A 25,853-nucleotide genomic window follows, 5' to 3' on the forward strand; every position below is an offset into this window, starting at 1 on the left:
GGATTGAACCTGGGTCTCCCACATTGTAAGCACACGCTTTACCATCTGAGCCACCTGGAAAGCCGAGGAGAGAAGAGTAGCAGCTAAAAACTGTTGCTCTGTTGGTGCCGAGTGGGGTTCTGATAAGTCAGACCCACAAGCTTGCAGCCAAACAGGGGGTGAGAATGTGGCGTGTGGGGGCAAGGGGCCCACGGGCCCCACTAAGAGTAGCAGCTTCCGTGCCTGCCTCCTGCAGGGCCGGTGGTCTGGGGGCTGAGGAGAGGCCGCCCAGGAACTTCTGCAGACCAACTTCTGGTGCGAGCCTGGCACTGCAGGTAGGTGCCCACGGTTTGCACGCCGTGTGTGTGTATGTGCGCGTGCATGTGTATGTGTGCACACGTGTGTGACGTGTGCATGTGCTGTGTGTACACTCGGGTGTACCCGACGAGCCTGGCCTCAGAGTCAGGGTCAAGTGGGAATGAGGGTCCCTGTCAGAGGAGAGTCTGGGAGTAGCCTGCCCAGAGCCAGAGCAGCCCCCCGCGAAGCTCCGGAGCCTTGCTGGACGGACAGTCTGGCCCCACAGAGCTTCCCCCTTGGGATGGGGCATCCCCCCCCCCCCCCCGCAGGTTCCTTCTTCATTCCCAAAACACCCTTGAAGAAAAAGGAAAGTCCTAGAAGGGTGTCCTGTGGCCTCTCAGCTGACAGATGCCAGTTTCTCTCCTGATGGAAGTTGGGGGGGCGAGGCTGTGCCGTCCCGGAGTGACCAAGTGCTTTGCACATTTATGTATGGGGAAGCTTAGGTTTAATCTTGTCTGTCTCATTCAGGAGGGGTGAAACTGTGTTCATTTTGTGTATGTCTGTCTTTTTTTTTCAAAAAAGCACTCTTCCCACTTTCAGTCCTAACTTAATGTGAATCAGAATTCCGAGGATGTGATGTGTCAGAACTGGAGCCTCACCTTTTCTTTCTGTGGGAAAAACCTGCCCTTTAGCAGCCGGCCTTAAAGAAAACACGCAAGCTCGAGGTACCGTAAGTGCCAGTCACTGTCCTCCACTCCCTGGATCGTGGAGAGAAGCGGACAGTGAGGCTGGCACCTGTGGAGCAGAGTGGGGCCATGACCCGGTGGCCCTCAGCTGCACCCCCTGTAATCCAGCCCCCCGCCTGCCCCCAGGACTCAGTGCCTGTCTCTAAAGCCGTGTGCCTTCTGGTGCCACTGACTCAGGCTAGCGCTTGACATCCATCGGGCAGTGCCCAGGAGCACACACGCCTTTGGTGAGAATTGAGCGCTGTGGGCTCATGCTGTATCTAAAGTGAGGAGTGTGCCATGCTGAGTGCCTGCGTGCTGAATGGACTCAAGAGTAGTCGTGCCTTGGAGCACACAAGCGTGCCCTGCACCCTTCTCGAGTGAGTGTGGATGTTGCCCACAGGTGGCCGGTCATGAATTACCTTTAGCATCGGGCCTCCAACGTGGCCCTCCCAGCAGCTGCTTTTCACACCTCGTGCTTCCCCAGCTCAGATGCGCTTCCTAGGAATTCCCTTTGTGTATAGTGACCACCGGGCCTTCTGCAGGGGGCACTCCTGGTTGGTTTTCCTGTTTTGTCAAAGAGCTGCCAGCTCGCTGCCCTGTCTCCTTTGTGCCACCCAGTTCCTAAGGCGCCCCTGTCTGGTTCTTGCGGGTCACCCGGCACTTGTTGGCTCAAAGCTGCACCACCGAAAGAGGGACAGCTGAAGGAGGCCAGGAAGAGGGGCAAGCGGTGGAGGCTGGAGTGGTGGTTCTGGGGACCCGAGCGGGGAGGACACCCCGCCCAGCCTGTGTCACTGCGCTGGCTGCCGAGACGACGCCCACAGGCCCTCCAGCTCCTGGGCAGGGGGCTTTCAGGCTGGTGGCCTGCTGCTCTTCAGCGCATGGGGGTCTCTCCCTGTGTGGGGCTTCGGTCCTGGGCTGAGGTTAGCCCAGAGCATGTGAGCTTAAATTCTGCCTTGGTGCTTCGGTCGTTCTTCAGCAGCGAAAACCCCACCAGGCTTGGCCATCCTCCTCCGGGTGGTAGAGCGGTCTTTGTGTTGCTTCTAATCTGACAGTTGTTTTCGCATCTGTGAAAGGTGATGCTGTGCAGACCTGGAGAATTTTATCAGAGCCGCTGTCAAGATGGGTTTCCCCGGGACCTGTCCGCCCTGTCTGGGCTTATACTTGGTCTGCAGGCCCAGAGGGCAAGGTCCCCTGGTGTTGGGGGAGGGTTCCCCAGGCTGCCCCTGGTTGAGACGCAGACCCAGGAAGAGAGCACTGGGCTCCAGGCCCTCATCCACCCCCATCCCAGAGCGCTGTCGGGGGAGGGGCGGGCATGCCTGCAGGGCTTAGGCGCGGAGGAGGATGGGCCTTCACAGGCGTCTGTATGAGTGAAACAGTCCAGACACAGAAGGACAAGCGCTGTGATTGCACCTCTGCTCGGGACCCAGGAGGGGGATGTGGGGGCCGAGGGAGGGGCCCGGGAGGGCTTTAAGGGGGGCGGAGTTTCCATTTCACAGGTGAAGGTCCTGTGGGGACACCAGGGGACATGGACCTGAAGTCACTGAACCAAACTCCTCAAAGCGGTCAGAGAGGCAGCTTTCACACGATGGGTATCTTACCCCCACTTTTCAAATGCGGAAAAAATTGGACGGGCCATTCTATCTGGCTGAAAACTGGATTTCCTGCTGACGAGAGACTGAGGAAGCCTGAAGGGTGACACATGGCCTGAGCTGGGAGGTGGCGGAGGGCCCACACTCGCCCACGGAGGGGAGGTCCAGACACACGCGCCTGTCCGTGCCTGGGGGCCCTGACGTGACACCCACCCGGGCCAGGGGACCCTTGCGGTCCCCTCAGAGCCCAAGCAGCATGCTGGAAGGACAGGCTGGAGTGCGTCAGAATCTCCTGGAGTTTGATGAATTAATTGAAGAACTGTTGTGCAGCGCTGTTTTGTTTGGGTTGGGAAGTCTGGATTTCCTCGTGTTTCAGATCATTGTATTTTAGAGACAATGCAATGTCAGCCGCAGTCGCTTTTCCCAAGGAATTCCATGCCTGTTTTTCTTTCATCAAATGCTTATTGAGCACCTACCCGCCAGGTGCCGGGCGTTGTACCAGGTCCCCGGGCGGGGTGAGCAGCCAAGGCTTCTGCTCTGATGGGGCCACGCACATGCAAGGACTGAGTATGTGGGGGTCCCTGTGGGGTGACGGGCACCCGCGCTCCAGGGACCGAAGGGTCCCAGGTCCAGGGAGGTCTGGAGGGGGTCACCAGTCCCGCACACCAGCTCTGAGCTCGCGGAGCCTGGGGTCAAGGCTGTGGTTTATGGTTTGGAGAAGGAAGGGCAGTCGGGATACAGGCCACTCACTGCCCTCTCCGTTGAAGGCGAGCGTGGGGATGGCGGAAACAGGACAGGAGGCGACAGCCGGGCACAGAGGAGGGGGTGGGGAGGTTCGTGGGGGAGGTTGCCGAATGCACAGGGGTCAGGAGTGAAGGTGAGTCATTGCCACATTCCAGCCTGCGGCGTGGCAGGGAGAGGCAGAGGGAAGTGTGGCCTGCTGGGGGAGCCGTGACTAAGTCTGAATGGCACAAGCTTGGTGCCAAGTCCTGTTCAGGAAGCTCTGGCTCCTGGTGGGCCAGATCACAGGAGGCCTTAGAAGCCACTCCTCGGAGGTGATTTCCAGAGAAATCTGAGTGATTCCATCCTTTGCCAATATTGCACACGTGAGCCTTAGTTAAAGCAAGACTGGAGCAATTATGTTGCATTAGGTAAGTAATCTTAGAGACAATTTAAAATATATGGGAGGATGTGCGTAGGTTACGTGCAGATACCTACCGTCTGTATCAGGGACTTGAGCACCTGTGAAAAAGCTCAGGGAGGATTCTGGGGCCAGCCTTCTGTGGACACTGAGGGGTGAGTGTACACTTGGGTGAAAGAACAGAAAATACTGTCAGTTACTCCTGCAGAAAGTGATCATGTCACTTTGTAATGAAAGCCAGAAAGAAGTCAAATAAACTTTAGCAGAGCATTACAAGTATGTGTTGGAATGATAAGGAACCAGGTAACGCAGAGCCGGGGTTCAGGGTGATCTGTCCTCCGTGGGTCCCTTCTCAGGGGAGCCCAGCCCACGGGCCTCCTGCTGCTTGTCAAAGCAGAGCTCTCTAGGGAATCACTCTAAATGTTAAGTTTTTCTCTGAAACCTGCAACAAGATTATAATCACAGAGAGGAATTTTTTTAATGGTAAATTTTGGAACAAACACTCTCTTTGCTGTTAAAAGCAGTCAGTGTAGAGTGTGTCCACCAGCAAGACATGTCCCTGATGGTAGTAATTTTGTCATTAAAAAGCCAACTGTTTGAATCCCATGCAAAATGCATACATGTATAAATGATGGAAATGGTGTGTGGATAGGGTTTGTCTTCGGGTGCAGCGTAGGTAGTTTTCCCCATTGAACTGGAGAGACCGCGTGAGTGTGTCTTATAGCTTGTAAACTTCAGGGAAGCATCACAGAAAGAAACATGAAGGAACTGCCAGCCCTCGTGAGGACTTGGGAATGGTTGTGTTAGTACTTTATCTGCAAACCTGGAAAAGCGGTTCCCACCCAGGAGATGTAGCTCACACTGCAAAACTAGGCAGAAACTGAAAGCCTGAGTCTCGCTCCGAGGCTATGAGGCTGGACGCCTGCCTGCTGGGCTGTTGACCGCAGCTGGAAGAGCCCTGCCCTGGGCAGCAGAGATGGAGGTAGCTGGCACAGGCTCGGCTCAGGGTTGGAGGTGGTGGGGGTGGGGGGGCGACACCGATTCTAGCGAGTGTCAGGCTTTATCAGTTTCAACCAAGTTACGTGTCCTCAAATTCCCTCTAGGTGTTCACGCGTGTCCCTTTCGCTGTCGTTTATTACTGGCACGGTCAGCGGGCATCTCTGCCTGCTCTGATCGATGACAGGGCCTCTCCGTGTGGGCCCCAGGCTCTGCCTCGGCCGAGACCCCGAGCCTGAGCACCTCCCTTCCCTCCGCCCCTGGGGCTCTGCTGCCCAGAGCGCTCCACTGCAGGCCCGGCTGGAGCCCTGGGTCCCCTGTCCTCCCTGCAGTCTCTCAGACTGTGAGACTCCTTTCCTTCACCTTTGTCATGCTAGTGTGTGACCGAAAAGCTTGAGTTAACCAGAGCCAGACAGGAAACGCAGCCCATGTAGACAGAGCCGCTGCCTGGGGAGCGCTTCCCCAGGCGCCCGCCCCTGTAATCGGACACTTGTGGCAGATACACGGGGCCTCATGTGCAGCTCATGCATTTTAATCGTTTCACTGAAATGAAGAGCCAGGGTAGACGTCTCATGCTGTGGATTTCTCCGTGTAGGGTGGTGGCCAGCGGTGTGGCCCCCGAGGGTCAGGCCCAGCCTCGCCTTGGGTCTGGTGAGCAGAGCACAGGGGTGCAGGTCACTGGCATCGCTGGAGGTGGTCCCCCACCACTTGCGGGGGCACTGTAGCCCCATCCTCAGGGAGAGCCGGCCAGCACAAGGAGAGCACACTCCCTTTAACCCCAAGCTCCAAGGTCAGCATGCAGGGTGGCCACTGCAGGCGGGCTTGGAAGCCCCGAGAGCCGGCTGCTGGGACGAAGGCTCACCGCGGAGCCTGGCGTGGGGGCCAGGCCAGGCTGCCACCTTCCCCTGTTGCGGCTCTGGGCCCTGCCATGCTGTAGGCAGAGTGTGGTGAGACCATGGCTGTGGCCTGTGGGGGAGACCGTGCCGAAGGCAAGCAGTCTAGGACCAGGGTCGGACAGAGTGGCACGCTTCCTGACCACCAAGGCAGGCAGCATGGAGGGAGGTGAGGCTGGGCACAGAAGCTCGGTGTCAAACAGGCCGTGAGCGAGGCTCCCGGGCTGCCCCAGGGGCCTGGCCGTCTCCTCTCAGCCCTGGATGGGTCTGCTCTGCACTATGGGAGTTGGGGCTCAGAGAGGGAGTGACTTGCCCAGGGCTCCATGGCCAGAAAGTATAGAATCAGGGTTTGAGCCTCTCCTTTTCTTCTGGCTGGGCCAGACCGGAGGCTGCCGTGAACTAGGAGAGAGCTAGGTGTTCCCTGCTCTTAGAAACGAGATGTGCGGACCCTGTGGTAACCATGCCAGCAGCAGCTGGTCCAGCGACCTGATCCTCCCACCAGCCTGGAGATGGCGTTACCGTGCAGATTCTTGCAGGGGAGGCAGCCCCCGGCGGCCCTGCCAGCTGTGCTGGCTGCAGCTGTGAGAAAGGGAACCCTGGTCAGCGGGCTTCAAAAGTGCTCAAGATCTCTCTTGGTTAAGGTGGTGCAACCTTTCGTATGAATTCCATTTTTAAAGTTTCTGGACGGCCTGCTAGTTTTCCTGTCGTCGTGTTTTCAGGAGGCAGACTGCAAAGGCCCTGCTGGCTGCAGCCCGGGGCGTGCCTGAGCTGGCTCCCAAACTTCCATGATTCCTCAGGGCCCTTGGCTGAGAACATCCACTATTTAAAAGTTAATTACACGCTTACAGTCAAATAGTGTTGACAGGAAGCTAGCACACACGCGTGCCTTCCTGCCTACTCGTCTGCACTTCACTGTCCTCGGCCCTTGGGCGATCCCGGCGCCTTGTGTCTGAGCTCCTGGTTCATTGACATCATGTAGGTGTTGTGACGTTGGCCGAGGCAGTGGAAGTCCGCTGGCGCCCCCAGGAGTCCCCATGCCCCTGAAAGCCCCACTTGTTGTTAAAACCAAAGCACTGTGAATCACAGCAAATAGGGTGGTGCCTGGGGTCCCTCCCCAGTTCAGATCATGGACTCTCAGGGCTAGGAGAGACCTTGGCTGCCAGCACGTCCAGGCCTCGTATAGGCACCAGCCTGAGTCGGGCCCGAGTGGCCACCACGAGGCTCGGGGAAAACTTGATGCCCCCACCATGACCTGGGCACTGTGGCCTGGTGCAGCATCTGTATCAGAGCCGGGATGCGTGGGCTGTGGAGAGCGGCCAGTGCACCTGTCTGCGGGGAGCCATGCTCCTGGGAGCTGCCCGGAGGAGAGGCCCCTGCAGCCGGGCCCCAAGGACCCTGGAGGGGTGCCCACTGGTTTCCCAGAGGCCAGTGTCCAGTCCTGTCCGGCCAGGAGCACCCTGCTGGGCTGTGGAGGCCTCTCCTGGTCCACCAGAGGACCAGTGCCCCTGCGGAGTATTGGGCAACCCCCGTGTGGGGCTGCCAGTCCATTCCTGGAGAACCAGGCCCAGCCTCAGGGCTGACACGAGGGGCTGGAGGAGGTTTATTTTTACCAGAAGGGTTTATTTTGACTGTTCAGAACATTCTGTTACTTAAGTAATGGTGCCTTCAGTAAGTTTGAATTGTGCCTTTTCCAAGCAGTCACCTCCCTCCGGAACAGCTCCTTCTTTACCACGGTCCCCCCGCAGGGAGCACGTCCCCACGTATGGAGCACGTACAACCAAACTGGACAGAAGTGGCCACGCTACACGGCTCTCCCCTGGCACTGATGGCACTGGCCCTGCGTGGCCTGGGCTCTCGGCCCTGCACCTTGCACCTTCAGGTGCCTGTCCCAGCACTTCTACTCTGATGAGGGGCGTCTCGTTCAGTTCTGGGCTCCCAGGAACCAGCCCGTCGCACCTGGAGACACCAGGGCTTGCTGTCCCAAGGGGAAGGCCCCAGAAGAGGCTCCTGAGCTAGTTTTCCTTCTTCGTTGTCTTCTTTCTCCCTGCCTCTCTGGGGCTCTAGAAGGTTCCTTGCAGCTCTGTGGTCCTCCCTCCAGTTGGAGGAGGTGTTGCCTGCTGCCCGGTGCAGACCCTCCTGGCTTGGGGGTCCCGGCGGGGGGCCCTTTCCCCAGGACCCTGCCTCCAGTCCATGCCCGGGGTCTCGTGTGTGTGTTCAGAGGCAGGCCTGTTGCTCTTTCACACCTGTACCCCTTCCCGGGCCCACATGGTGACGGCTCCCCACGGGGCTGGCAGATCCTTCCAAGGTCACCCCAGGCTGCTGAGCAGTTCCCACGGAGAGCTGGTTCTCATGGCTTTGGTGTTATCATGAAGTTTTTGTCTGACAATACAAGCGTATCTTGATGAGGAAGGCTTTGTCTATTGAGAGAAAGAATGAAGTTCCTATTCCCATTTCAGATCTTTTGTTAAACAATTTATAGGCCGCTTTCCCGGTACCCTGGCCCCCTCCCCCAGAAGGACCAGTTTATCAAAAAAGCAGTTGTGTTGAATGGGAGGCCGCGCGTGACTGAGCGTGGCCGCAGTCGCCCGTGACCTCACTCAGCCCTCGGCGAGCCACGACACCCCCGGCGTTTCCTGTGAACCGGCAGTCTTCCTGGTCCCACCATTGTTGTTCGCTTTTGCCTGGAAGAAAACAAAAATTATTTACTATGCACCGGTGCTGTGTGTGTTTAGAGCCTTGCTGGGAAATGCCACGTCCGGCTGTCCCAGTGGCAGCCGCGCCGGGGACAGATGGGGGCTGGCCCAGGGCTGTGTTCTCAGGCTCGTTGCTGCCCCAGAGACGTGATGGGACGCGTTCATCTTTGTTGCCCCCATGTTTAAACGAAGACATGTCCCTGCTGTGGTCAGCACTGGGTGCACCCTGCCCTCCCCAACCCCTGACTCAGCTGCTGGGGACTCGTACCCCACTGTGACTTTCAGGAGAATCGGGGAAAAAGCCGGGAGACGGAACCCACCGACGGTCTAGGCGGCCCCCTGGGCTCTGCAGCCTGACCAGCTCCTGGCCCAGCCACCTCTGCACAGAGGCCTCCCTGGGGTTGGCCTGGGGGTCCCGTGCAGGGTGGGGAGGAGCGGGGGTTTGGGGAAAGGGTCCTGGTGCTCAGCGTTGAGCCAGGGCAGCCAGCACGTGTGCCAACACGCTCTGCCCTCGTGGGGCTTTAGCCAAGCCTGCTGAATGCAGGCCGGCTGGGCTGGCAGGCAGGAGGCCTGGTGACCTGTGAGGGGCGCTTTGGGGGAGCCAAAGGGGGGATCCAGGCTGCCATAGGTGGAGGGGGACAGTGGGGAGGGAGGTGACAGTGACAGCCTCACCAGAGGGGATCCAGGCAGGCTGCCATGGCAGCCGCAGGAGGGGCGCAAGGTGGTGCTGGCGGAGGCGGAGCCCAGGGGTGGCGGGGCTGAGGGCACGACTCCGGGGTGGTCTCCCCCAGCCCCTTGGGTCGTGGGCCAGCAGGCCCTGCTCAGGCCCCAGGAACCTGCCGACCAGGTGGTCCGTGCGCACCTGCGGCCACTCCTGCCGGGGCCAGGGCTCCGGGAGGCCGATGCCGCGTGGCAGTGGTTTCCCTGGGCGAGCAGGACGTGGGTTTGGGGTGAATTGCTGAGCAGCAACCAGCTTGACAAGCTTCCCGAGATTCACTTTCAGTTGCATGACCCCTTTCAGAAAGGGTTGACAGAACTCCCCAGGTCATGTCTCTGAAGCCCCACAGCCCCGTGCTGTCCCACAGCCCCACGTCTGAGGGGACGGACGCGCCCACATGGAGAACACAGGCCCCCGAGAGCCCTGCTCCCAAAGACCGCCTTGCGCGGACTTCACGCCGAGCACAGCTCGCCACAGAGGCATTGACCCAGAGTCCTGCACGCGGCAGAAATACCCCTGAGGAACAAGAGGAAGAGAACTGTGGTCAGCTCTCATCAGCAGACCTCTAGGAAATGCTGAAGAAGCTGAAGCCGGTTCTTCAAGCCAAAGGGAAGTGATACCCCGTGACCCTGGGATCCCGAGGAAGAAGGAAGGAAGGGTATGGGGATGGTAAGACGGGCAGGTAAGAAAGACACATTCATCTTGGTTCCTTTAGAATGAGCGATTGTTCAGAGCTCCCTGCACACCACGGGTTTATCGAGTCTGCAGACGTAACGTATGTGCCGCTTCTGCATAGACGGACCTGGGGTAGATGGGCACAGACAGGTGCCGGGGTCTCACCAGAGGGGCGCAGTCTCCACTCAGGCTAAAGGTGAATGTAGTAGTCTCTAGAACTGCTGCTGCTGCTAAGTCACTTCAGTCATGTCCGACTCTGTGTGACCCCATGGATGGCAGCCCACCAGGCTCACCCATCCCTGGGATTCTCCAGGCAAGAACCCTAGAGTGGGTTGCCATTTCCTTCCCCAATGCGTGAAAGTGAAAAGTGAAAGTGAAGTCGCTCAGTGGTGTCCAACCCTCAGCGACGCCATGGACTGCAGCCTACCAGGCTCCTCTGTCCATGGGATTTTCCAGGCAAGAGTACTGGAGTGGGGTGCCATCGCCTTCTCTGAGTCTCTAGAGCAGCCACTGCCAAATAATGCTAAAACGCTAGTGTGCAGATCACCATGGAATGTGAAGGAGGACTTGAGTCACCAAGAGAAGGCAGGAGCAAGAGGGGCAGAGCCGGCCAGAAGGGCAGCAGAAGCAAGTAGTGGAGTGGCGGGCCCAATCCCCCCACGACAGCTGCTAGCAGCAAGAGGGGCTGAGCACACCCCGGGAGGAGACGCGGGAGACGGGGCCCACCCACCGGCTCCAGAAATACTGTGATCCAGAGGGATGGAGGCTGAAAAGGCGGGGACAGGAAGCGTGAGTTGGCTGGGGCAGTGCCGACCCAGATAAAGGGGACTTCAGGTGGATGGAGCTTTGCCCGAGGGGCAGAGGACCACTCAAGCTGAGAGGGGTGGCTCCAGAGTGAGCTGCCCATGTCCCGGGGTCAGAGCCGTGAGACACCCTCTTTCTGCACTGACAGACCGGGAAGGCAGACTCCAGACACCACGATCGCGCCGTGTCCAGAGCAGGGGTGGGCAGGCGGTTCCTGTCAGGGCTGCGGGGCGTGTTCCCCTCAGGATTCTGCCGGGAGCCAGACAGGGAGGCGAGAGTCGGCAGGTGTGGAGTCTGGAGCGTCTCCTGGTGCCTGAAGCAGGAAGGCCAGGCCTCCAGGGGAGATGGCGGGCGTGTGCACACATGCCCGTGTGAGTGTGCGTGCGTGCTGCAGCTCTGCACGCAGCCCCGTCACTAGGCTAGTCAGTGTTCAGTAACAAAGTTGTGACATTTGAAAAAGCCCAGCAAGAGAGACTGTGTCCCCCAGGGAAAGGATGCTCTCCTGTCTCTGAAGGTGACCCACGGGCTCCCAGGAGTGGTGCGGAGAGGGAGTCATTCCTGAGAAGCCTGCTCTCCACGCCGCCCTCTTGAGGGTGGGCAGTGTCGGCCCAGCCCTGCCCTCCCCTGTGCCGGACCCTGATGGTGAGCGTCAAGGACCCAGGCCTGCCGCATGGACCCCTGCGCGTCAGGGGAGCACCGTCCGCAAGCTCCCCAGGTCCTGAACCAGCAGCTCATCCTGCTGGCTTAGAAACAGGGGCGCAGTTCACCCTTCCTAAGGTTCTGGAAAGGTCGAGGCCAACACCTCAGATTCTAGGCTGGACACGTCAGTATTTTAATGGGCACGCTAGCAACAGTTCTGAAAGGTGCTTCCCTCCTCCTCTGAAAATGATTTCCTCCTCCTACAGTTTATTTTCCTTGGTAGTCAGCACGATATTCCGTTCCTCAGCGCCCTTGGCGGTGTAAAACATTCGTTGACCCAGTTGCTGGCGGGCCAGAGCACCTTGTATTTTTTTTTTAAGTCAGCTCTTCGCTGAAGTTGACAAACAGGTGGGTGACCTGCATCCCCCAGCCAGGTGAGCTGTCCCCAGGGACCCCCGTCCAGGTCAAGGTCAGAACACACCAGCCTGAAGCCCCTGTCTGTCCCCCCCCGACAAAGGGCTACCACCCACCTGGCCCCACCAGCGGAGGCTGCTTCCCTGCTGTGTCTGTGGCATGAATGGAACCAACAGAGTGTGTGGGATGCGGCCGAGGTGTATCCTGGGCGTAAGCGGGCCAAACGCATCTCTGTCCCAAGGATGGCGGGCCTTGGGGTTGTGTCAGTGGGTGACAGCCTGGAGGGTGGCGCTGGGGAGGGTCAGTGCTTATAAGTGGACACCAGGCAGCCCGGGGTTTAAATGCTGGGGCTCCTGCTTTCGTGCTCTGTCAGCGCAGGGCAGATCACCTAACCTCTCTGAGCTTCAGATTGCCCATCTGTGAAACGGGCATGGTCATCCCTGCCTCTGGGCGGGTGGGAAGGTTAGGTACCAGACCTGGCCCCCTGGCTCCAGCTGGATACGCATGGAGGCGTCCCCTCTCATCACCTTCAGTAGCCACTTGGAAGCCCACTGCTGGGGCCGTTTAGCGCATCAGTGGCACAGGGTCCCTCTGTAGGGCCCTGGTGATAGATTTTGGCCAGTGAGTCAGGATCACAGGTCCTCTACTCTCTGAAGCTGTAGCCCCCTGCCGTATGCCGTGTTCTGGGCTGATATGGGCCCAGTCCCTGAGGGTGGCATTGAGCAGCGCCCCTGAAACCCCAGGTCCTGATCAGCGCCAGTGGAGCGAGAGGGCCTCACCCTCATGCCATCACTCCCATGGGTGCCAGCTGCAGGGCCTGGCACTACATTCTCCACACATGTACGGCGGCCTGGGCCCGCTGGGTCTGGTTGCTGCTCTGAAGGCTCTGTGCACCCCCAGGGCCGGCTGCATGGGGCTGACACCATGTTCTCCATGCGTGCACGGCGGCCCGGGCCCGCTGGGTCTGGGTGCTGCTCTGAAGGCTCTGTGCACCCCCCAGGGCCGGCTGCATGGGGCTGACACCATGTTCTCCACGCGTGCACGGCGGCCTGGGCCTGCTGGGTCTGGGTGCTGCTCTGAAGGCTCTGTGCACCCCCGGGCCCAGCTCCACAGCCCGGGTCTGGCCTTGGGCCACTGGATGCCTGCCAGGTGGGCTTTGGTTGGTTTCAGACACTGGGCCTCGTGGGGGGCGCATGCCCGAGGGGTCTCCAGCTGGCGGGTGTGTGCGCAGGGCGCATGCTGCCAGCCACCCGCCTGCCCGACGGTGACGGCCATGTGTGTTGCAGGCCTCCCGGAGCAGTACTACAGCCTCACCTGGTTCCTGAGCCCCATCCTCGGCCTCATCTTCACACCCCTCATCGGCTCCGCGAGCGACCGCTGCACCCTGAGCTGGGGCCGCCGGCGGCCTTTCATCCTGGCGCTCTGCGTGGGCGTGCTCTTTGGAGTGGCGCTGTTCCTCAACGGCTCTGCCATCGGTGAGTGTCCTGCCCCGGAGTCGGGGGGCATGGAGCTGGGCTCCACCGGGCATGCAGGTATGAGGAGCCCAGACCGCCGATCCTGGCCGGGGCCGCTGGCGGGCGTCCTTGGCCCCCGGGCGGTGGCCAGGCTGCGGGCTCCACGTGGGAATGCCATGGGAACCTGTTCTCAGGGAGTGCTTCCTGTTGTGACCCGTTTGTTTTTAATGCGTATCTGACACCACGTCCTGTTTCCAGCATTATTTCAGAAATTATCTTTTCTTTTTTTTTTTTTCCTCCTTTTCTCAGACTTGGTATTGAAAATGTCCAGACCTAGTTTGCTACTTGTTTTTTTGGTTCATGTACTCAGGGTTTGTTTTGCTTCTTTCTGTTGTTTGTTTTCAGTTAAAGCAGCTATTTGTGGGAAAATACCTTTTGTCTTGAGAGAACCCATCAGGAACGTGAAAAAGCAAAAGTCTTGTTTTCCGGTGACAGCTAAGACAGAAGCTTAACCTGTGTCCTGACACAGGTGAACTTGCCCGTGTCCACATTGGTCCTCGGGCAATCACGGACGCTGGGAGGCTCAGGAAGGGAGGTAGCCGAAGAGTCTGTGTGCAACAGAGCCTTGCTCAGCTCCTCCAGGACCCGTGCATGCTGGCAGGGTGGGCGTAGTCCCTGGCTTGGAGGGGGTGCAAGAGGGGCCTCCCTGAGCTGTGCACCATGCCCCGCCCCAAGCTGGCTGTCCCTGGGTCAGGAGTCCACAGGCTGCTACCCTCCAGGCACCTGCAGGCTCAGTTCAGAAGGAACACTGGTCTTCGCAGGGACCTGTCTGTGGGGGTGGCCCCAGCTGACTGTGGCCCACACACAGAAGTTGGAGCCCCTGCCCCGCACCCGGGTGCCATGCCTCTCACTGTACTTGTGTCTCTCCTGGTCAGAAGCCCCTTTCCCGGCCCTCATGTGGGGCAGGGCTGTCTGGGAACCCCCACTTGCAGAGTTGGGGGGGTCCCAGGCCCCACAGCACCTCTGTGCCCAGAGTGCTCCTCATCCAGTCCAACCAGCAGCAGCTCAGCTGCCAGGGTCCAGGGTGATTCGAAGGTGGGGACGGAGTCGGCGTCCTTGGAAAAATACATATTTAATTACAGATATATAGAGAGATTAGAAACGGATAGTGTAGTAGGAAAATTAGTGGAGAAAAAGAGGCTGAATAATTTGGTTTATGTGGAATAGCATCCATGCTCCAGATGGGAATTCAGCCAGAGAAACTGGGAGCAAGAAAGAAGCGACATGGGGGGAATCAGTCTTTCTGGAAACTGATCCGATTTCTTTATTTTTGGGTTTGCTTATATACCTTTTGTTGCACATAGGGATGAATACAGAGTCATGCAGATGAATACAGAGTCCTGACCTTTATCAAAATCAAGTGCTTCACATAAATGTATATAAAAAAAGATCTTAGGGGTTTTACATCATCTTCTGGCCATGAGACCTGCTGACATTTCACGACCCTTTCTTTCTGATAACCAAAAAACTTATTTTTTCCAAGGGTGTTTTTTTCTTAAGCCAGGCACCACCCTCCAAATAAAGTTGCATTCCTATAGGGTGAGGGTGTAGTGAGTTACAATCAAGAAAGGAATTTATTTAACCCAAGGTTAACATGATTAATCTTAAAGGTTAATACTTATTTCTCCCATATGCTTAAAGGTTAATACTTATTTCTCCTGTATGTTAGTTATATTCATTATAAGGGCAGGAGGGAATATGGAGATTTAGCAGCAAACATCAGCCCAACAAATGAAAATCCTTTCCCCAATGTTCCCCTTAAGATCTATTTAGTCATAAGATAGTGATAAAGTTACATTTTTACATAGCAAGGACACAGTATTATATAACAAAGTACAGTGATCTATTACAAAAGAGAAAATTCATTAACTCAAAAAGTCTAGTATTGCTAACCTTAAAAACTACTATATTTCCTTTTCTATATTCCAAATACATTGATTAATATATTCCCAGGTGCCTAAGGATATGGAGGCCTGGCAGCAATCATTGACTCAACAAGAAGAAAAAGCCCTGTGCTAATTAAGACTCTCAAAATACTCCAAAACTCTCTGTGCTGTTTATGGTTGAGAGGTAGTAAACAATCATGTGCATAGTGGCAGGAGAATGGATAATCCTGTCACACAAGCTAGTCTGTCAGCAGAGAGGTTTGACCTGAGACATCCTTGTCACACCCAGGACAGGGAATTAGCAGCAATTATTGGCACAACAAATGAAAAAACCCTTCACCAATATAATTCTTAACCAACCCACTATACTAATAATTTCCAACTCCCCAAAAGAATTTGCCTTTAGTAAGTCTAAAACATCTCGTGTCTCTCAGATGGGGAGGCTGTAAACAATCACATGTGGCCGGAGGAACCTATACAGGCGGGCTAGATAACCTTCAGAGGAGTCCTAAGCTGAAACACGCTTGTCATGCCCAGGAATTTTTATTGACTTGGAGCTGCACGTTAACTCCTTCTCCGAGAGAAATGGTGATGGGGGAGGGCCCCCCGTAAAGTCAGAGGTGTAGGTGAGAGCATAAAACAGACTCTGGTTTTGGGGGTAGATGCTCGGGAACAGGGGGTTTCCTGAGGCTTGATCACGCCTTTGCATATGCCAAGCCTCCTTCCTCATGACCTTTGCCATGGACGGAGTTCCTCACACTGGCCCCCGGCACTCAGCCTTCAGGAAGCAGGCTGGTCTCCGGGTTCAGGGGCAGCTCACCTGAGGCAGGTGTCTGATTACGGCTCATAACCCGCTTCAAAGCAGCGGGAGAGACGAAGCCTGCCTCCCGTGTGGCGAGGCTGCACCCAAGAGCGCAGAGCCCCCCGAGGCGGCTGTGGGGGTCGCTGAGCCGCTGCTCCTCTGTGTCCCGGCAGGCCTGGCCCTCGGCGATGTCCCTACCCGGCAGCCCATCGGCATCGTCCTCACTGTGCTGGGGGTGGTGGTCCTGGATTTCAGCGCTGATGCCACGGAGGGGCCCATCCGTGCGTACCTGCTGGACGTGGTGGACAGCGAGGAGCAGGACATGGCCCTCAACATCCACGCCTTCTCTGCTGGTGAGCAGGCCCTGCCCCGGCTCTGAGCCCCACCCCTGGATCGTCTGGTCCGGGGGAGGCTGCTTCATGGCCCCCGAGCAGCTTCATGTAGACCCCGGTGGGTGAGGCAGTGAGCAGGGCCTCGGCAGAGCTGAGTGACTGGTCTGAGGTGGGGGGCGTGTGAGGTTGCTGGCCCGAGGCCAGGGCCCCATGCTGGCCGCCCCCTCCATTCGGGCAGCTTTCCCATCTGATGGGAACGTGGGCTCCTGAGCTTCGGGGATGGTGGTCAGTGGGGAGAGAGTCCCGGGCGGGACCAGTTTCCCTCCTAATTCAAGAAGCAGGAAGCTGTCAGGTCGGGATCCCAAGCCTGGGCTCAGCTGTCGTGCTTTGTCCCTGCTCTTCCCGTTCTCTCTCTGAGTGACCCAGGAACCCCCCTTGGTGGGGGGAGTTGTGAACATCTGTCTGAGCTCTCCGCCCCGTGGCCCGTGCCCCTGCTCTGCTCACATCTGTGCCATCCCCTCCCGTCCCCAGGCCTCGGCGGGGCCATCGGCTACGTGCTGGGCGGGCTGGACTGGACCCAGACCTTCCTGGGCTCCTGGTTCCGGACGCAGAACCAGGTGCTGTTCTTCTTCGCGGCCATCATCTTCACGGTGTCTGTGGCCCTGCACCTGTCCAGCATCGAGGAGGAGCAGTACAGCCCCCAGCAGGAGCGTGGTGGGGACCCGGCTGGCACGCCAGCCCCCAGCCCCCGCACCTGCGTGCTGGACGGCGGTGCCCTGTTCCCAGACGAGGTGCAGTCAGAGCATGAGCTGGCCCTGGACTTCCTGGACGAGGGCCTGGTGCGGAGCAAGAGCGATTCGGTGCTGCACGTGCCTGAGGCTGCACTGGGCCTGGAGCCCGAGCTCTTCCTGCAGGACATCGAGCCCTCCATCTTCCACGACGCCTCCTGCCCCGGCACCCCCCGGAGCACCAGCCAGGAGCATGGCCCCACCCGGCCACCCCACCGGCCCCTGCCACTCCGCGCACCCGCCAGCGAGGATGAGACCCTGCTGGAGGAGCCCCTGAGCGCGGCCAGGCTCCCAAACGGGGGCAGCGCGGGGCTGCGGGATGGCCCGGGCACCTGCATCTACAGCCGGGCCGCCCTGAAGGCCCCCACCACGGCAGGCCCCGCCCGCCGGCGCCGGCACGTGTTCCGCCGGCAGGCCTCCAGCACCTTCTCCTACTATGGCAAGATCGGCTCCCACCGCTACCGCCACCGGCGTGCCAACGCCGTGGTGCTCATCAAGCCCTCACGCAGCATGAGTGACCTCTACGAGCTGCAGGCGCGGCCACGGCAGCACCGCCGCCGCCACCAGAGCGGGGCCACCACGTCCAGCGGGGACTCAGAGAGCGAGGAGGGCGAGGGCGAGACCACCGTGCGGCTGCTCTGGCTGTCCATGCTGAAGATGCCCCCCGAGCTGGTGCGTCTCTGCCTCTGCCACCTGCTCACCTGGTTCTCTGTCATCGCCGAGGCCGTGTTCTACACCGACTTCATGGGCCAGGTCATCTTCGAGGGGGACCCCAAGGTGAGTGCCCAGGCCCCCCTTCCCTGTGGGAGGAAGCCTGGGCGACAGCCAGCCCGGATGCGCCCCTGTTGAGAGCGTGGTCAGGGGTCCTCGTGTATGAATGCGAGAGGGCGTCCGGGCCTGGGTCTGTGGTGAGCACACCCCGCCCTGCCCCAGGCTGTGGAAGTGCGGGAACACCAGGGAGCTGGAGGCAGGCGGGCCAGCTCTCTCCATACACAGGTGGCCCCAGAACCTGCAGGTTGAAGCAGCTTTCTGTTGTTGCTGGTGTATAGGCCCCAGGGCGTCCGCGGGTTCACACCTGTGCTCCTGGCCCAGAGTGGCACCAGGAGGTCCGAGGTGGTCACGGCTCAGTCCTCCCTGCCCCATGCGGCCCGCCAGGCCGAGGCTGCTCTGTGCAGCCACTGGGCTCAGGAAGGCCAGAGGCGGGAGCAGCAGACGTCCTGGGCCCAGATAGCAGAGTAGGGCTGGGGGAGAGTGCAGAAGGTCCGCCACAGGCAGCGGGTCTGGGCCATGGCTGCTTCTTCCTGCGCTGCCGCAGTTGAGATGCATTAGTGATTTCGGTGTAAACGACCCCTCCCCCTGGAGGCGCAGCATGCCGGCCCCACCCCCTGAACCCTCATCTTGTGTCTGGAACAGGCTCCATCCAACTCAACGGCGTGGCAGGCCTACAGCGCGGGTGTGAAGATGGGCTGCTGGGGCCTAGTCATCTACGCAGCCACCGGTGCCACCTGCTCAGGTAAGCGGCCCCCAGCTAGGTGAGCTGAGCACCTGGACTCGCTCCGTGACCCCAAAGACTGACAAGCGTCCTGCTCCATGGGCCGCAGGCCCTGCCTTGACGGGGCTGGCCCTCAGGGACAGCAGCAGCGTCACCGTTCATCGTTGCCTGGAGGCGGAGCCGCTCGCGCCAGTGCTGCGAGCCCTCAGCTGTCCATGCGGCCACCTGCCAGCTCCCGGGGAGGGCCTGCCAGGGCCCAGAGCGATGGCACACTGCAGGAGCTGTGCTCTGAGCCTGAAGAGCAGGCGTCCTGGGTTCTGGCTGAGCACACGCAGTGTGTCTGGGGTCTGCTGGAGGTCGGGGTGGCTGGAGGAGACAAGTGGCCTTCCTTGGGGTCCACTGTGCCCTGGAGAACAGAGGGTGGCAGTGTCAGGCTTCAGGCTCAGGAGCAGCGCACAGGCACGCCTTCCGGGAATGGGGCAGAGCCGTGGTTACGGGCCTCTGGCTGATCCTGCCCTGGACCCTGCTCAGTCTCTACCTGAGGATGATGGGATAACAGCCAGTGACCACGGACAGCCAGCCTGACGGTCACAGTGCTGCCTGCTTTACTACAGGACTTCTCAGGAGGGCTGGGTCAGAAAGCCTGACCCAGAGGGGTTGGGACTCGCGAGGAAAACCAGCCACAACTCAGTCCCCAAGGCAGGGCAGGGCCCAAGGCCAGAGAGGGCACCGAGTGGGCCTAGACTGGAGGAAGGGTCCGGAAGGCCTGGCTCTGCAAGGTGGGGAGTCCCCACGGGGCTGCAGGATGGAACCAGGTTATAGGTCTGGAACCACGAGGGTCGGCCTCCTTTTGAGGTGTGGAGCCCCTGGCGGTGGATTAGGGCACGGTGAGCTTGGGGTCCATCCAGGGGCTGTGCGTGGTGGCCAGGGAGTGAAAGACGAGGGGCGTCCCGTCCCTGTTCCCGAGCCAGGCTGAGTGCAGTGGAGGCAGGGGAGCGAGCAGGCCGTGTGCCTTCCAGTCACCAGGCGGCCCCTCTCTGCAGCCCTGCTACAGAAGTACCTGGACAACTACGACCTGAGCATCAGGGTCATCTACGTGCTGGGCACGCTGGGCTTCTCCGTCGGCACGGCTGTGATGGCCATGTTTGCCAACGTCTACGTGGCCATGATCATGATCAGCACCATGGGCATCGTCTCCATGAGCATCTCCTACTGCCCCTATGCGCTGCTTGGGCAGTACCACGACATCAGAGAGGTGGGTGGGCGGGCGCTGGAGGGGAGGCCCAGGCCACGAGGCCACCAGCTGTGGGCGGCTCTGCGGTTCTCACTGGCGCTTTCTGCGTGGAGCATTCTTGCCCACGTCTTCCCTTGCACTCACGCCCTCGCCTGTGGTCTGCCTGGGATAGAGCGCGCGTGTGTGTGGTCTAAGGTTGATCAGAACTTTACGGCGCCCCCAAGTAAGGATGGTCACGTGACCAGTGTCCTGTCCCTCTCCCCCCACGCTGCCAAGCATGGACGTGGGCGGGGGTCTGACTGGGGGACGTCTGTATTCTCTTCCATGGCTCGCTCTGTCCGCTCACAGTGGCTACACTGTCTTAAGTAGTTTTACAAGAAGAGCTGAATGAAACCTGGTAGTGTTAAGTTCTCCAGCTTGGTTTTTCCACATTGTTAATTGGTTACCTTGACCATTTCCTTTTTATTTAAATGTTAGGATCAGCTTCTGGACTTTTTTTTTTTTAATTAGAAACACATTGATTATATGGATCAATTTGGAGAGAGTTAAAACTTTGTAGTATTGAGCCTTTATAATATTCCCTAAATATGGTATATTGTATTAATTGTCATAGCATATTTATAGATTCTCCCAGGCTTTCTGCACACACAGTCACATCCTCCATGGGTAATGAGTTTCATTTCTTCCTTTCTAATTCTTAAGGGTTTTATTTATTTTCCTTGCCTTCCTGCAGTGGCTGGAACCCCCAGTACCGTGTTCAGTATAAATCGGGGGGACAGAGAGCCAGGCAAGCGAGTGTGTAGCCACTGAGAGAAGGCAGTTCTGTCTCAAACCCTGGGGATGCCCGTGCGTGGCTTTCCTTGGGCCCTGCCCTCATGCCATGCCCGCCTCTCTTGCAGTATGTGCATCACAGCCCCGGGACCTCCAGGCGTGGCTTCGGCATCGACTGCGCCATCCTGTCCTGCCAGGTCTACATCTCCCAGATCCTGGTGGCCTCCGCCCTGGGCAGCGTGGTCGATGCGGTGGGGACCGTGCGTGTCATCCCCATGGTGGCCTCCGTGGGCTCTTTCCTGGGCTTCCTGACGGCCGCCTTCCTGGTCATCTACCCAGAGGTGTCCGAAGAGGCCAAGGAAGAGCAGAAGGGCCTGTCTTCCCAGCCACTGGGCGAAGGCGCGAGCGGCAGCGCCGAGAAGCCCACGGTGCTGAAGCTGTCCCGGAAGGAGGGCCCGCAGGGGCTCATCGAGACCGAGTCAATGGTCTGAGCCGCGCCGCGCACACATTCCAGGGCGGCGGGGAGGTGGGGGTGGCACCCGGCAGGCTGGCTGCCGTGGCCTTGGCGGCCGCGCGCACCAGAGCCCTTCACCAACCCTGGTGGAGGCTCAGTAGCTGTAGGGTAGGTTTGCGCCAGTAGGTGAAAACACATTAATTACTTTTTCCACAATTAAAATGAATCATTTTTTTAATCGAAAAAAGATCTTTTAATTTCAACTGTCTCTTTTGTTCTGCAGGTATATTATTCTGCATGTTTTAAAATTATAAACCAGATTTACCATTTAGAGAAGCAATTTAGAAAAAAATAAGATTTTTCCATTTCTGAAGTTATAATTGAAAGCAAAAAAGTATCTGATGTATTTTGCTATATCTTATCTGAATTCTTCAGATAACGGTTGTGTAGTCAGTGACTAAAACACTTTTTATCACATTTTTTCCCTGTGGATGCCTACAGGTATTTGGACGTTCTGTCAGATCTCGTCACATTTTGTTGGTGCTGCAGCTATTGGAGAGTATTTTTCTCTATGATTATTTTAGAAAAAAAAAATTTTTGTCTTTATTTTCCAAAACTGTGGTTTTCTTGAAGAACACATCTCCTGCTTTCCTGTTTGACATGTTATACTTGGGTGGCGGGCCGCAGTAGCTGCGACACCAAAGCTGGGAGGAGGCTGGGCCCCCAGGACACTGGTGGGGAGGCCCGCTGGGCCGGGCTGGACCACCCGCCAGGGGCAGCCCTGGAGCTAGCAGAGCCGTCCCTGCACCCGCCCGCATCTGTGCCCACCCCCTGCCTGTCGTCTTGTCCGGAGCTCTGGGAGACGCTGTGACTCTTTCATTGCACTTTGTTTTTGAACCGTCTGTGGGGGGACCATGGGGGCAGAGCTCCTGGCGTGGCATGCCACCCGCGCCCGCCGCCAGGCCCACACACCGGACACTCCACGCCCATCTGACCTCTGCGCCTGCTCACCCCCGCTGGCTGCCGGAGTCAGGACCGCCCCGCCGTGAAGAAAGCGAGTCTTGGACAGGGGGACGGTCCGCCCCACAGGTCAGCTCAGCGTGCCGTTTCTGGTTTCAGCGCAGAACCAAACTTGCACCCCGGGGAAGCACGGTCGTCACATGCTGCAGCTGTTTGGAAGTGCTTTTCAAACCACAATCTCTTTCTAAATAAGCAGTTTCTGCTTTTCTTCTTTGGGACGGTCAGTCTTAAGTCCGCTGATCTCAGGAGAAAGAGGGAGGCCTCCCACACATCACCTGGATAAAGTGAGAGGACTCTAACTCTTCGCTGCCTCAAGTCAATATGTTTTTAAATAAAGTACTTTAAAACGCATGAGAGTCATGCTGCAATATGATCATTCTAAAGCAAATATATATACATAGATATATATTTCAAGATGAAACTACGCAGTTTTTAAATAAACTACTTGAATTTCCTGTGTGTTGAGAGGAACAGCCGTGCTTCGTGTACTTGACCAGCCTCTGGTCCCATCCTGTCTCTCCGTCACTGGCGGCACTTTGCAGGTTGCAATTTGTCCCTGAGGAGCAGCAGTGCCTGTCCATTTTGGATGCAGCCGCAAGCCACGTGTCCTCCCCTGGAAGCCCAGGGTCACAGAGAACCAACTGGGAAATGGGAGTGTTTCCCACATGCATCATGGCTGGAGAAGGGCCTTGGGGATCCTGTGCCCAGATGGGCAAGTCCTTCCCACTCCTAAGCCCCACATCCAGTCTGTGCTCCTCCCCTCGCCCCCCCGCGGCGGGTACCCGGCAGGTCACTTTGATGCCGTTCGACAGCCTTTAGGATGGAAAGTCCTCTTCCTGTGACTCTCTAGATTGCAGCCTCTATTTAGTTGCTCTGCTCCTCGAGGGGGTCTCCTGACAGAAAACGGGGGAGGGCAATGAGCTGAAAATGTAGGTGTGTAGGGGAGAGCACGAGTCAAGCTCTGAGATGAACCGGCCGGAAGAGCCACACATCCTGGGCCCACCCTGTCCACAGCCTGGCCGGGGCTTGCTGTGTAGGAGCAAGCAGGGCCCTGGGGATGCCAGCCTTAAACCTGGTCTGAAACAGCGAAGACATGGAAGGGCGAGAACAACCCTGGAACGCACTTGGGGCAGAGGCCTGCTGGGGAGGGGCGTCTGTCGGCGGCTGATGCAGAAGTGAGTGTGTGTGCGGCCGTCTCGGGTCCTGCAGGCCGCCAAGCCTTCTGCCTGTGTGTGACCGGAGTGTGTCTTACCGTGTGGATCTGGGAGGGCGGGTGCCTCGCGGCCTGGGTCAGGAGAGAGGTGGTGTGGAGTGAGTGCTTTTGCCTCAGCCCCATCCCCGCAGCGAGGTTATTCCCAGGTTGCACTGACCCGAGGCTCTGGCGTCACCTGGTGTCTAAAGTGGAGCGGGCTGTTCACGCGGTAGTGGCCGGCCGTGGCTGGGGGCTGTGGTTGGTTCCTAACGCTGTACCTCAGATAGCCATGGGGGCCACTGGCAGGCTGCTCCGAGGAGCGTGGCTTTGGCCCCTCATTGAAAGGTCCTCTGTCTGGTCTCCAGCCAAGGTGACCAGTGGGTGGTGCCACCCACAGGTGGGCTGGCTGGGTAGCCGATGCTGGAGTCGAGCCTGAGTTGGCCTTGTGAGCCCTGGGGGTCATGGGCACCAGTCAGGGCTGGGTGCTGTGAGGAGAGCTTGGTAGGGATTTGGCTGGTTGCCGGGTCATATCGATGGACTACCCAGATAGGGTGGCATGGATTTGGCGTCTTTGGTTCCCTGAAAAGTCAGCTCGGTGAAGACAGGCAGCACCCACTCCCCCTTTTGCCAGCAGTCAGCATTGGCGGTGTTTCTGGGTGGGTGGAGGGCTGGCAGTGGGCTGCCCCTGCCGCTCCCCACTGCCCCTTGTGGGGGGCAGGCAATGGCTGGGCCCTGAGAAGGCCATTGGCTCCAGGTAGTCCTCAGGTGTGCTCTTAAAGGCGTGAGCGTGTGGGGAAGGAGCTCTCTGCCCCCTAGAACCCCAAAGTCGAGCCTCTGAAGGGGCTGCCTGTGTGCTGTGTCTGAAGAACACTCCAGAAGGTCCCAGCCATTCCCTCCTGTGGCCAAGGGTGTGGGCTGCTAGTGCCAGAGACAGCCACTCGGAGCGAGTCTGTCAAACACCACATTCATTGGACACAGAGCACCTTGAGCTGTTGGCTCACACCTGAGTCTCCGTCTACGTTTGGCCACCCCCGCCCTGAGCACAGGCGAGGACCCTCCCGGAATGTTGCTACCAGTGACAGCCGCGCGACTGTTCACGCTCCATCTGCAAGCGGCTGCTTCTCAGACTCCCCATCCGTCTTCTGCCTGCTCCCCGGCCTGGGGGCTCAGGCCGGCCTGACGGGGCTGCCGGGGGCCCACTTGCTGAGCACAGCTGCCCAGGGAGTGGTGTCCGCTTAGTGCGGCCCTCAAGCACGCAGCACGTCGGGGCCTCCGTGACTACCTCCTGGTGGGGAGCCGGCCCCTGCCATCCTGGGCGTGGCCGCCTCTGCTGGGCCCTCCCCCGGGCGACCAGGGGCACGGCTCTGTGTGCTGTGGACCAGGACTGTGTCTCGGTGGCAGGATGACCTGATTATTGGAAATGCCTCTTGTTACCAGAGGAACTCCCCAGGCGTCTCGGAACAGGACTTATTTAGTTCCATTGTGAACTGGCCACAGGACAACATTTTTTTATCAACTTATTAAGTTGGAGCACTATAATAGCTCTTGCTGATTTTAGCAGTGATATAAGTGTGTGTTAAACACATAACATTTTATGAGGAAAAGGGATTATAAAGAGTAATATCGCACATTACTGAATTTTGTATCAGGTGGGCACAAGCAGCCTGGTGTTTGTGTGTCTCAGCGCTGAGCCCCCGGTCTCGTGGCTGCTCCCGGGGGCTGTGGCTGCATGGCACTGTCTGCCTCTCTGCCCCCCGACACGCACAAGGTCCTATCTGTAACGCGCTCACCTCCTGGTGTAGACCAGGCTCCCCCTGTGTCTGTTTCGCTCTGTTATTCTGTTTGAAGCTTAATAAACCTTTCCCTGCCAGATGCCAGTGTGGGTGTCTCTGCTTTGTCCCCAGAGCCCCTCCCTTCGAAGGCCCCTGCCTCCCTGGAGCCTGAGGGCCCAGTGCAGGGAGGGCCTGCCAGTGCGTGTGGGCTCCTGGGGTGGTGCTCAGAGGCCCTCCCAGCTCCCAACCTGGGGCCCATGTCTGAGCCCCCAACACCCTTGGGGCCCCTGCCTCACCTGGCTCAGGTGTGGGCTCAGGCTGAGCCAGCAGGGGATGAGGCCCACCTGGCATCCAGTGACCTGGCACAGCCCTTTCAGGCCAGACCCCGGGCTGGGCAAACGTCTGGCAGACCTTCCTTCCCAAGGCCTGTCCTGGTGGGTGGGTGGTAGGGTCCTGACTACTGGTAAGCGAGCCTTCCAGGAAAGAGGGGAGCTCGGGAGCCACCCTGGTTACCACTTGCCAGCCAGAGGGGCCAGGCTGCCATCAGGCATGAGATGGGTGCCACAGGGCCTGGGTGGGGCTGCAGACAGCTGCCAGTCACCGCCACCCTGACTTGGCAGTGGGGGTAGTGGAAGGGGAGGGGCTTGCCCAAGGTCACACAGGTGGTGAGGTGTGATGCTGGAGGGGCTGATTTGATCAAAAGGGTCTGCTTGACCTGCATTGGGAGGAGAGCGTGCATGCGTGCTAAGTCGTGTCTGACTCTGCAACCCTCTGGACCGGTGCAACTCACCAGGCTCCTCTGTCCATGGGATTCTCCAGGCTAAGAAGGCTGGAGTGGATTGCCATTCCCTTCTCCAGGGGAATCTTCCCACCCTAGGGATCTAACCTGCATCTCTCATTTCTCCTGCACTGGCAAGCGGGTTCTTTACCGCTAGCCTCACATGGGAAGCCCAGTGGGGAGCAGGGTGGCCCTTAATTGGGGTCAGCAGAAGCCGGCCCCAGGATGGGGGATGGGAGAAGGGGGTCGGCT

General features: G+C 58.6%; 1 protein-coding gene across 2 annotated transcripts in view; it reads left to right on the top strand.

The window, feature by feature from the left end:
* SLC45A4 (solute carrier family 45 member 4) overlaps positions 1 to 24,921 on the top strand; it is a 67,532-nt gene extending 42,611 nt beyond the window's left edge. The window contains exons 3-9 of one of the 2 annotated variants that reach the window (XM_040261713.1): positions 12,853 to 13,041; positions 15,942 to 16,121; positions 16,632 to 17,665; positions 18,302 to 18,401; positions 19,424 to 19,635; positions 20,514 to 20,582; positions 21,341 to 24,921. In XM_040261713.1, the coding sequence (XP_040117647.1) occupies positions 12,853 to 13,041; positions 15,942 to 16,121; positions 16,632 to 17,665; positions 18,302 to 18,401; positions 19,424 to 19,635; positions 20,514 to 20,582; positions 21,341 to 21,529 (1,973 nt within the window). In that variant the 3' untranslated portion in view covers positions 21,530 to 24,921. Of the gene's footprint in view, positions 1 to 12,852; positions 13,042 to 15,941; positions 16,122 to 16,631; positions 17,666 to 18,301; positions 18,402 to 19,423; positions 19,636 to 20,513 lie in introns of both variants that reach the window. The other variant, XM_040261712.1, reaches the window with a different exon arrangement.
* The last annotated feature ends 932 nt before the right edge of the window (positions 24,922 to 25,853 follow it).

This window comes from Oryx dammah, unplaced genomic scaffold (genome assembly GCF_014754425.2).
Source record: "Oryx dammah isolate SB20612 unplaced genomic scaffold, SCBI_Odam_1.1 HiC_scaffold_19, whole genome shotgun sequence".
Classification (NCBI taxonomy): Eukaryota; Metazoa; Chordata; class Mammalia; order Artiodactyla; family Bovidae; genus Oryx; species Oryx dammah.